The sequence below is a fragment of the Myxine glutinosa genome, chromosome 2 (genome assembly GCF_964187855.1).
Source record: "Myxine glutinosa chromosome 2, kmMyxGlut1.1, whole genome shotgun sequence".
NCBI classification, from domain to species: Eukaryota; Metazoa; Chordata; class Myxini; order Myxiniformes; family Myxinidae; genus Myxine; species Myxine glutinosa.
The window spans coordinates 219,263,378-219,276,009 of NC_136262.1; the positions used below are offsets into that span (position 1 = coordinate 219,263,378).

Consider the following 12,632-nt stretch of genomic DNA (forward strand, 5'->3'; position numbering starts at 1 on the left):
CTCCCCTTTCCCCCATACCCCTCCCTTTCCCCCCTACCCCTTCCTTTCCCCCCTACCCCTTCCCCTTCCCCCTCCCCGTCCCATCGGTAAATTTGAACAACATCGGTAAATGCATTTCCGAGAAATGGTTGAGGACGTATTCAACATTGAATTTTTTAGAACTAAAATGGTCGCCAGTCGGCCATCTTTGATCGCATCACGAAACAAAATGATGTGCATATGTATACCATCATGTATTATCTGTGTGCCAAGTATGAACAATATCGGTCCATACACGATCTCCGTGATATGGTTTCAGACACACGGATGCACGAGACCAAATCCATGAGACCCATTTCAGGCTAAGTCCAATGGGGGCTAATAATGTAATTAATGCCTTGATAACCATGTAGCATACAATAACAATCCACATAAAAATAAACTGAATAGCCATAGAGTTACCTGTGTTCGTACTCTTCATTTCATAATTTTGTTGCAATGTGTTTAAAGTCAAACCTCATTTTACCTGGACGAAATCACTTTGCTCCTTTGCCGAGTGACTGGACGACCAGTTTGCAAAGCGGTTGATACAGAACATCTGGCTTGGCAAGCGATAGCAAGCTTACCAGAACAAACCACGCAAGCAGCTCACTAATAGATGCAAGCGGAACACACCAAGTAAGCTGCTTGCTAACGGAACACAGCAAGCGGCTTGCTAATGGAACACACCAAGCAAGCGGCTCGCTAACGGAACAAACCAAGCAAGCTGCTTGCTAACGGACAACACAGCAAGCGGCTCACTAACGGAACACACCAAGCAAGCGGCTCGTTAACGGAACAAACCAAGCAAGCTGCTTGCTAACGGAACACACCAAGCAAGCTGCATGCAAGCGGAACACACCAAGCAAGCTGCATGCAAGCGGAACACACCAAGCAAGCTGCTTGCTAACGGACCACACCAAGTAAGCTGCTGGCTAACGAAACACACAGCAAGCGGCTCACTAAAGGAACACACCAAGGAAGCTGCTTCCTAACGGAACACACAGCAAGCGGCTGATTAATGGAACACACCAAGCAAGCGGCTCCCTAACAGAACACACCAAGCAAGCTGATTACTAACGAAACACACCAAGTAAGCTGCATGCAAGCGGAACACACCAAGCAAGCTGCATGAAAGCGGGACACACCAAGCAAGATTCTTGCTAACGGAACACACAGCAAGCGGCTCTCTAACGGAATATACCAAGCAAGCTGCTTGCTAACGGAACACACCAAGCAAGCGGCTCACTAATGGAACACACCAAGCAAGCCGCTTGCTAACGGAACACACCAAGTAAGCTGCATGCAAGTGGAATACACCAAGCAAGCGGCTCGCTAACGGAACACACAGCAAGTGGCTCACTAATGGAACACACTAAGCAAGCGGCTTGCTAACGGAACACACCAAGTAAGCTGCATGCTAACGGAACACACCAAGTAAGCTACATGCAAGCGGAACACACCAAGCAAGCTGCATGCAAGAGGAACACACCAAGCAAGCTGCTTGCTAATGGAACACCCCAAGTAAGCTGCCTGCAAGTGGAGCACACCAAGCAAGCTGCTCGCAAACGGAACACACCAAGCAAGCTGCCTGCTAACGGAACACACCAAGCAAGCGGCTCGCTAACAGAACACACCAAGCAAGCGGCTCGCTAACAGAACACACCAAGCAAGCTGCTTGCTAATGGAACACACCAAGCAAGCTGCTTGATAATGGAACACACCAAGCACGCACGCGGTTCACTAACGGAACACACCAAGCACACGGCTCACTAATGGAACACACAAAGCAAGCTGCTTGCTAACGGAATACACCAAGCATGCGGTTCACTAACAGAACACACACTTTGTGAAGAAAGTCATATATGAATGACTACTTTAAATCTAAACACGATTATCACCCAGCACTAATATATATATATATATTGTTGCGGTTTTGGGAAACCACTAAAAAGTAACAGCAATCACCATACAGGTCCATTAGAATAGTTATTTCATAGTAGACCATTATCTTAGCCTTTCCCCTTATTTCGGGTTAGTGTGTCTTTATGCGTTGGGGAAGGGAAAGACAGGCCCTCCACTCATAAGGGACCATTTACCAGGCAGATGCACAAAGATTGCATCCACAGATTGATTTAAAGTCTTGAAGGACAGAAGACAGACCAAAGACCATTGGGATATGCACCAATCAGGGCCTGAGAAACTTCGGGGGAGCTTGTGGGGCGGACAACCCGAACTCTGGGCCGTAACAATATATATAAATATTATCATGATATTTCAAAAAGTTATAGACGAGTAATGACAAAACTGGGTGGATAAGTTGGATAGGTGACAAAAACAAGCCGATTAGATTTCGGTTCAGGTCCGGATCATCAGGCCTATCAGTGGGATACAAAACGTAAACTGTTCAACCTGGCAGGGGGTACGTGCTCTACCGAGTTCCATTCTAGTTCACAAAGATATTGACATAAATACTATGATGACATCACTTATGTTGTCTTGCCATGTGTTTCTCACCATCTGAGAGATGTGTACATGACGTAAAGGACATAAATGCCTATGCTGTTGAGAGCATATGCATTTATGTTTGGCTTCAAAAATGCAAGAACTGTACAGCAGGTACTCAGTGCCGTGACAAACCATCCAAACCTCCACCTGCTCACAGAAAGGGAATATGATGGGGGAAGCAGACCTGTGTGTTTGTTAAAATCGATTGCAATGGTTAGTTATTTTAGATGCTGGACAGGCAATCAAGAAAGCTAGACGAGTTAGCACAATCGTTTTTAATACTCTGGAGTAAACATAAGTATGTATTATTGGGGGGTTTGATATATTTTTTATTCTTCAGAGTCTACGACTCATAGAAGAGCTTCCACATACAAATCATGAAGATACATGCAGACAGACACCACACAACACAGGACTTGATTTTTTTTTAAACATGAGACAAACGTACAGCCATTGACCTTGGGAAATAACATCACAGAACATGCAGGGAGTCAGTGAATCGCCAACCCACGGGTTTTCTATGTGCACTATCCTTTAACTGCTGAGCATCAATGACATACCATTTTTAAAGTCTTTGGTATGACAGTTAGGTTTAGAATTGAACCGCAGAACCCCCAGGCTCAGAGCGGACACTATAACCACAATACCATTAGGTCTGTCACTTCTACCATGGATATCTGATTGTATTTCCTCACAGTGACATCCATCTGACCCCATTTTTAACTAGAAGAACACTCTTCGACATCACAACGTCGACCGATATGCCTCCGCCCACATTATTACATCATTATAATACTTGTACCAAGTTTGATTTAAATCCATTCAGCTGTTCTCAAGATATCACATTTTTACCTGACATGACCTCTGACTTTTGACCTTCGACCTCGGAACCCCAAAATCTAATGAGTTAATTTTTACATCATTATACGTATCTTTTCCCAGTTTGAATTAGATCCCTTTAGCCATTCTCAAGTGATAGACCTATTACAGACTTTGACCTTTGGCCTTTGATCTCTTGACCCCAAAATCTAATCAGTTAATCTTTACATCATTATACATACCTGCCAAGTTTGAAGTAGATCATTTCAGCCGTTCTCAAGTTATAGACCTATTACAGACGTTGACCTTTGACCTCTTGCCCCCAAATTCTAACCATTTAATCTTTACATCATTCTACATAAGTGTACCAACTTTGGTCAGAATCCCATCACTGGTTCGCAAGTTATCACGGTAACAGGATTTTTACCCAACATGACCTCTGACCTTTGGCCTTTGACCTTGTGACCCCAAAATCGAATCAGTTCATCTTTACCTCATTATACATACCTGCACCAAGTTTGACCAAGAACCCTTCAGCCATTCTCAAGTTATCGCGTGGACGAACACCTATCACGGACGGACGGACGGACAACCTGAAAACATCATGCCTCCGGCGACTTCGTCAACGGAGGCTTAAAAATATAAAACAACTAGAACATGCTTTTAGCACATAAGAATGTTACTAATGTGTTAAAGGAGCAACGGACATTGTATAGTATGAGAATCACCCACTCCTTATGGGAGCTGTCAGGGGAGGGAGGGTCATGTTATCTTTATGATTTCTAATATACTCCACCAGAGTGCCCACTCTCCGGACAATCTTGTTCTAAGCGTGCAACACGTTCCTCCGACACATTTCTTTATTTAGGCAGTGTATAGGCAACAGTCTGCTGCCTCGATCGCCCCCGAAAATAAAATTAACCCGGGTTATGTGTATGAAGCAAAAACATGTATACTGCTTATGTGCATATATAGTGAGTGCATCGTGGTTATTTTGCTCAGATAATGCCAATTGCACCCACCCTCCCCCTCACGAGAAAAAATGCAAAGATTGACAAAAAAAACCAATCAAAACTTGATTGAATCAAACGAAACTTGAACATGCACAACTTCAGGGTACCCTCATTAATCCCTGAAAGTTTCAGCTTCCTCGGTCAAATCCTCTCGGAGGAGTGGATGATACTTACACAGATACATACACTTGCTCCATTATATATAGATTATCTACTAAATTAACAAATGCTGGATTCAATCTCCAAAATTAACTCTCAACAGTCTCTCGTGCACACGTTTATAATAGGAGTACTGCGACCATTTTTCAAGCATTACATCTACTTCCAAATAAATACAGTACCTAATTAGAGTGAAGTGAATGATAGTAAATTACAGTAAATTATCGTAAATTCTAGTAAATTATGGACCTTTTCTGCTTTATTTCACTTCCCATGGCCATAGGGTCTCAACCTACAGTTTCTTATACCAAGTCAAGGGTCATGGAGCAGCAAAATGGCAGAGGTGGATATAGGATTTTAACTAAAATAGAAACCAAAAAGTGAAAAACAACAGGCATACATACTACTATGACATGGGTTAAGAAAAGATGAGGTATGGCAAAGGGTTAGCGGGGCCTAATCCACAAAAAAAAATATTTAAATGCAGAAGGAAGTGACAGTGAGCTGCATCCTTGAAGGAATAGGCAGGAACACAGGAAGGAAATTGTCATCTTGGTGTTTTACAGGTAGGGAGTTGCATCACAAAGTGCTCCGTCCCTCGGATGTATATTCGGCCAGGTGTCCCATTCCATTAGTTGGTGGATGTGAAGGATTCCATTTGTGTATTTCATGAAGAGTCGGTGAGTTATCATTGGCATGCAAAACAATTTACTTACCAATACCGTGAGTCGCAGGTTGCCTGGTTGTCTTGGATATATATTGTTTGACACCAGGTTACACTGCGTACTATCCCAGGCCGGCTGTAGCTCCTACACTACAAACAAATTCATGCACCCAGGTGTTCACATCACATGTGAATGGCTGTCTTCAGCTACCAATGGCAAACTAACAATACCATTGCACATAGTGCGCACACGCACCACAGCAACGTCAGGGTCTCAGGCCTCAGCACCACCCGGTGATCCAATTAACTATCCCAAGGAATTTTGTACAGCAGTCCCAATGGTCCGAATGGCATTTTCACTACGATTCAATCACAAGGCGTAGCCGAGTCATGAGCTCTGTCAATTGTCACCGAAATCTACTTTAATTATTTACGGCAAATGTATTTGCAATTCATATCAATGGAATGATTACACGTAAATAATCAAAAGTCTTCAATTGAATAACATAGTTAATCACAAAGAGATCCTAAATCTTTCACTTAAAAAAATAATCAATCATAAAATACTGTTATATCGGAAGGGGTACAAATTAGGTAGAATGTTAAGTTTGCATGGTCCATGTGTTCATGTAGGTTAGAACATTTAATGTAACCAGGGACCCGTCAGAGTGAAGTTGTCCTGCTTTTATGTATGATGTCAGAGGTGGCATAGTTGACATAGGGATTAGTTAGTAAAGTGTAATTCATAGTGTCCTCCTGTAAAACCAGGCAAGGCAGTCAGGCAATGCCCAGAGTTGTTGAACCACCACACACGGGTGTGTGGTAGTTGCAGCAGGGCAGGGGAGAAGGAAAGGGAAAATTGCAGTTAGAAAGAGAAAGACGAGAAAAGGAGGTCAAGGCAGCCATAATAGAGAAAAGCCAGACTGAGCACGGTTTGGTTTTTAAATATTTTTGGGATGAAAATAGCAGCTGTGAGTCACAAGCAGCTGGCCTCTCGTGAAAATGGAGAATTGGATGAGCTAGACTGCTCGATGCTGAAGGCCATCAGCAGCTACAAGAAAGGAGCAAGAACTGAGAACAATGGAGTGAAACTTATTTTAAAACAGCCTTGGCGGGACTTGGATCCCAAGCTGGATAATTCAGACAGGGGGAGGGAGGGGGTGGGGGGGGGGGTAGGGTTAGGGGCAGAGGTTGCCAGTGTGGCCGGTCTTGTGGAAAATGCCTCCCATAGGTAAAATGAGAAGCACCAGAGAGTGTGAGCGCTGACTTGGGAGGATTTGGACGTGGGGTCTGACCACATATGCGGTACTACCCGGGCCCCTGGGAGGGTGTGAGGGGAGTGGGGGGTCTGGTGGTGATATGGGGCTTCTCTTGTCCATGAGGTTGCCGTCCGAGCAAGTGTCTCAGGCCGGTGGGTTCACCGGACCGTTTTGGGGGTTGAGACCAATGTGGGACCAAGGTAGTGCCTCCTGAGCAACTGTCATGGTGCGCCATGAGGACATGTCATGGGGGACCGAGGTGGTGACTCGTGGGGACCTGCCATGGTGCGCCATGTCATGGTGTGCCGTGACTTGTCAGCGACACCTTGGTGGCACTACCGAGAGCTAGTAAGGGTCTAAGGAGGTGACCACCCCGGCATGTGGTCTAGCAGCCTCTCCCTGAGACTCTGGAACAGCCAGAATGTGGCGACCTGCTATGCTGGCTGGTATATGGACGCTGGTCAAACTGCCTGGACCCAGGTACGAGTATATTCCACAGGACAACCAACTGGAGCATCTGTGGAAAGTTATGGAGTTAAATGGAAATTATTGGGACAGGCCCCGAGAGGCCTACCTAACCTTCAACAGATAGCTGCTGCGATTTAATGGGCTCTCAAATTGGGAAGAGAGCCCTTGGTTTTAATTGGCATTTTGGTGAAAATGAGAAGAATGACTGCAGGAAGCACTGCGGGGATTGAACGAGCTCCCCAATGGGAACTCAAAAGACTAAATTTACCCTACCCATTGCAACTATTGGCCATGCTTTGCTTTTGGGGTATGCAGTAGGGATGAGCAATTCCAAGAATTTTGGAATTGATTCAATGCCGAATACTTTTTTTTATTTCGATTTCTTTTTTTGGTTTTAGGGGATGGGGGATTTGAATTTCATATGCAACATGCCAAGCACAACAGCATGCAAATTCCAATCACTGTCAAGGAAGTGTGCCGTGAGAGTAATATATGCCTGGGTTTGATAATATGTCCAGATGTGTGTTGTGAGGGCAATTGAAGTAGCAGCATGAATCATCCAAGCAGGCTTTCACCTGGGTTCTTGATTTATACTTCCATGAGCATATTAGACCATGAGCCCGTCCAAAAATTGCTACCATGAGAGGGCACCAAACTTTGGTTGTTTTATCTTATTTATATACCCATCGACATAACAAAACAGCATGATGGACTTCTCAGAAGGGCAGCTCAAGTTTTTTATTGGACTTTGAAGATTTCACGATTTTTGGCCAAGCGGTGCCTAATTTCTTAGAATATGTTTTCAATCAAAAAATCAAAAAATGGCAATACGAGTTGTTTTTCATGATGTGGATGTAATCAATGTATGATTGGTTGATCAAACTGTTTCTCTCTCACAATGTTGATCATTTTAAAAGCACTTAATACAGTCCCGAAGGCGTTGGATAGGCATTGACGGAGGTCAACTTTGAATAAAATTGTGATAGGATGTAAGGATGATGATAATTATCAGAGTGATCCAATTGTTAACAATATGAACATTCCATGGCTGGAATCAAATTAAATGTTAATTAAGTGGTATTTACATGTTAATGAAGTGGTATTTACATGTTAATTAATTAAGTGGTATTTACATGTTAATTAAGTGGTATTTACATGTTAATTAAGTGGTATTTACATGTTAATTAAGTGGTATTTACATTATTTAAGGCATTACTCATTTTTATCCATACAGCATTATTCATCAATACATGTGGTGTTTACTGACATGCTGTCTTCCGAGAGTGACAAGATGACGGGAGGGAGCTCAGATTCACAACACTTCTCATGTTTGATGACGCTGGGTATGATTAATTTCTTTATTCCCTTTACACTATTTAAGTTCAATTTGATAAATGTATTTCTCTGATTGAATGAATGAATGAATGAATGAATGATCGTTTTAAGGCCATTTTCCCCGCTAGAGCGGGGGTTAGCCTTGCGGGCCCCATGACAATCATGGTTCCCTGTTTGAGGCAATGTTTTTATGGCCAGATGCCCTTCCTGACGCCAACCCTTGGTCGCCTCTTATGATGTGCAGGGATACGGTGTACCTATTCTAAATCGGGGTACACACCGGGATCATTCATCCCAGCAAGCTGGTACTCAATTTGCCGACCTCGGAAGGATGACAGGCTGAGTCAACCCCCCTGGTGTTAATTCAGCGATCGACCGGGATTCGAACTCAGGATCCTAGGATCCCAAGCCGGCACCCTAACCGCTAAGCCAACACCAGGCTATTAGATTACACCAGATTACTTAAGATTTTAATATATTTCAATTTGCCATAGTGATTGACTTCGAAAGCAGACAGCACTACTATAACTGACACTGAATGTACCAATATTTGCATGAATTGTTATCATGGTTATCTATCTATAATTCCAGTAATCTCTGTGTGCATGTGTGTGTGTCTGTGTGTCTGTGTGTTTGTTTGTCTGTGACCGCTGTTTCTCGACAACCACGGGTCCGATATACTTGAAACTTGCCAGGTATATTGCTGGGGACCCGAGGATGTGCCTTTTCAAGGTTTCATATTAATCGGACAAGTAGTTACCGAGCTATGGCGATTTCTTTACCAAACTCCGCAAGCCGTTCGCTTTGGACCAAACCATTTCATGTAAATAGAGGGGGGGGATTGTCACCGTACTCGCAAGCCGTTCGCTTTGGACCAAACCATTTCATGTAAATAGAGGGGGGGGATTGTCACCGTACTCGCAAGCCGTTCGCTTTGGCTTTGCGAATGGACCAAACCATTTCATGTAAATAGAGGGGGGGGATTGCCACCGTACTCGCAAGCCGTTCGCTTTGGCTTTGCGAATGGACCAAACCATTTCATGTAAATAGAGGGGGGGGATATAATTTTAGATATATATATAGTACGGGCATGCCCTAGTTTCTCAAATTGGTAATTAAAATGCTGTATACTGTATCTTTACAGGTGAACAGATAATGGATGAAACTCGGAAGCCAGCCAAGAGGCCTCATCTTGAGGAGAGGACCTGCATCATTTGTTCAGTGAAAGCGCCACTCGGTGAACTCACCAAACCAAAGAATCTGCAGTCCATAGAAGCGCTACAGAATGATGCCAGGTTATCATCATCTGGTTATTAGCAAGAATGAGTGATACAGCAGAACAAGACTTTGATGCCATCCTTAATATCTGTGCCAATGACTGTAAGAGACACTGCCATACTCAAGGATAAGGTTCAGGAACTGGAGTCCACACACGACATTAAACATATCATTAACCAATCGGCAGTCCACATCAGAGGCCAAATCAAATCCATGCCAAAGATGCCATGGCCCCCAAAACCTGATGAACTGAATGCAGATTATGTAAAGCTGCCTGAATCGTTACTCTTGTTTCTAAAAAAACCTTCTCATGGGCGACTCGGCAGAAGGAACACCACGATTCCAGAGGGAGATACACTCTCTTGGCCAAGATTGTGTGTATGCTGTAAGTGGAGGGGCGACAATTCCTGCCAAGCACATACTGTTGCCATGGGGAGTCAAATCGCTGACTGGGAACGTGGAACTTATCCGAGTTTTGAACCCATTGGGACACAGTATATCATATTCAAAGCTCGAAGAGCTGGATACTGCTCTTTGTCTCCAAAAACAGGCACAGGAAGCTGACAAGGGAGTGATCTTGCCATCAACCAGTCACCCCTGTGTCCCTACTGCTTTGGCATTCGACAATATTGATCGACTAGAGGAAACACTGAGTGGTGGAGGAACATCCCACAGGGTGAACGGCATCATTGTTCAACCACAGGTTTCCACTGCCAGATTGCCTGAGAAAGAAGTGCCTGTTGTCAGCAAGAAAGGCCGGAGCATAACTCCAGTAGTACTTCATTTACCCGAATATAATGCAAGGCTAAGAGAAGGTCCACCATCAACTAGGCCTGTTGCAATCAACCATGCTCCAGAACTGAAAAGCGCACAGGAGAAAAACATCATCTGGTTATTAGCAAGAATGAGTGATACAGCAGAACAATTGGTGAGCTCATGGACTGGGTTTAATATCATGATACGAGATAACATCACAGTACGGAAGGACACTATAGGATATCTCCCTACCATAAACGCACTAGCCACGAAGTTATCGACCGTCCATGAGATCCTCAATAACGTCATCCAAATCACGAAGGCCCTTGACATTGATGAAATAGTATGTCCTCGATCAGGATTTTTGATCAGGATTTTTTTTAGTTAGTGTAACCTTACATCACGATGTACCACGAGTCTCGGAAACAATTTAGATCGGTTTGATAAAGTTGTACCTTTAAACATGCTCGTTTGAAGATTTTTTCCTGTTTTGCGACCCCTATCTCACGTTTTTAGCTCCACAGACATTAAGCTGCTCTCCAGAAATGTCCATCATGTTGTTTTGTGTTACAGATACATATAGCTAACAGAAAGTAACAAAAAAGTCTGGTGCCCTCTCATGGTAGCAATTGTCACAATTTGTCCAAGTAGCTCATGGACTATATCTTGCAGGATTGAGTGATGACTTGGGAGGTCATGTTTTGGTCCAAATCTCCCACAAAGCCTCTGAAGCCAGAGTCTTCAACAACAGATACAGGATGTGTGTCCCTCACAATCATATCTATCAATATCTGGATAATGTGATTTTGTCTTCGCCGCCGTGCTCGGAGCAGTTCAAGCTTATGTGGAACATCCTTCGAATGATCGATTGCGAACTTGTTGCCGCTGCAGACTTTAGTTTCTTCGATTCTGCATTTCAACCGTCAGTAATTGCTACTGAGTCTGGTGCTCGGTTTTCACATGCTTCAGAATGTTGGATGTATTGCTGTGTTGAGTAATATCTGTTGAACAAAGAAAACATCTAACTCTTGGACTGTCTTCCTTATCTTTCCTGAAATAGTTCCAAACTACACTTCTACACCTCTTGAACATGTCAAGAAATATACATGCTTATTAGTCCATTTGATACGTCATTCATCAGTGTGCCTTTATATGCCAATCGAGAGGTGCAAGGAATAAATTTCTCTAGAAAGCACTTCTTTCTAGGAAATAGGAAGTACTTTTTATTGACGTCGATTCCAGTTCACCATTCAATTCCTTTTGATTCCATGGCTGGAATTAAGAATTGAGTACTTGTGAATCGATTGCACCCACCACTAGTATACCGATGAGTTGGGGACTTGGTATGGGTGACGGGCGAGAGTGGCCATGAGAGTCAAGCATGTGGACCGAGTGGAATGGGTTCCACCACCGAGTGGAATGGGTTATAGTGTGATATTTGCTTTGAATAAAACAATTTTCAATGGTGATTGTGTTGATTTTGCATTGGATTGAGTTGCATGTATGCAGGCCATGGCAGGTAGTGACACATCCTATAGCATACCACTCCTGTATGCAGGCCATGGTGTAGGTAAAATGAATGGCAGCTGTAGGAGGGATCATTGAATGCACGATTTGTGGTTGGGGAAGATGTGCGTGTCCACAGGTGGGTGATGAGGTTCTTGAGGAGAGCGAGAAAACTTGGGGGATTCGTTGGTTTGGTGACGAGAACAATCCAATTCAATTTGGATTCAGGTCTGGATTCAGATCCGGCCTATCAGTGGGATGCAAAACGTAAACTGTTCAGCCTGGCAGAGGTACGGAGGTATGCACTCGACGGATTGTCTTTCTAGTTGTCAACGCAAACGTTGTATCACAAGAAGAAACAATAAGCAATTGTTGATTTATTTGCTTACATACATACATTCACTGTGAAAGCTTATTTAAAATTCCAACCAACTGCATCTGCAGCATACGCTGCAAAAAGCCAACTTATCAATATCAACTGAGCTTTTCAGTACACAATGTGTTCCTCAAAATATGGCTGTGCAGGCCAATAAAATAATTAATAAATAAAGCAGTAATACTGAAAGCAGTAAATAAATTAATAATAGGAGTAAATATACAGCAATAAATAAATGAAACAAAAAATAAATCGGACAATAAATAAATAAGACCTTAATAAATAAATATATGACGGGCTGTACAAGGCCTTCATCCCCAGCTTGATGTAGTACTGCTTTCCCCCTTGGTCTGGCTCCCCTGCATCACAACTTGCTCAGCTTGTCACTGTGGATACCAAGGCTTTCAAGATCATTGGAATTTCCAGCGCCAAAGCTGGGTCTATGGTCTTAACACTGATCCATCACAGACAGG

General features: G+C 43.4%; 1 protein-coding gene across 3 annotated transcripts in view; it reads right to left on the reverse strand.

The window, feature by feature from the left end:
- LOC137420816 (alkaline ceramidase 1-like) overlaps positions 1-12,632 on the reverse strand; it is a 48,520-nt gene that overhangs the window by 18,816 nt on the left and 17,072 nt on the right. Inside the window, exon 5 of one of the 3 annotated variants that reach the window (XM_068106219.2) lies at positions 2,536-2,673. The exons of the other annotated variants lie outside the window; for them this stretch is intronic. Coding sequence (XP_067962320.1) covers positions 2,536-2,673 — 138 coding nt within the window. The remainder of the gene's footprint in view (positions 1-2,535; positions 2,674-12,632) is intronic. 3 annotated transcript variants of the gene reach the window in all.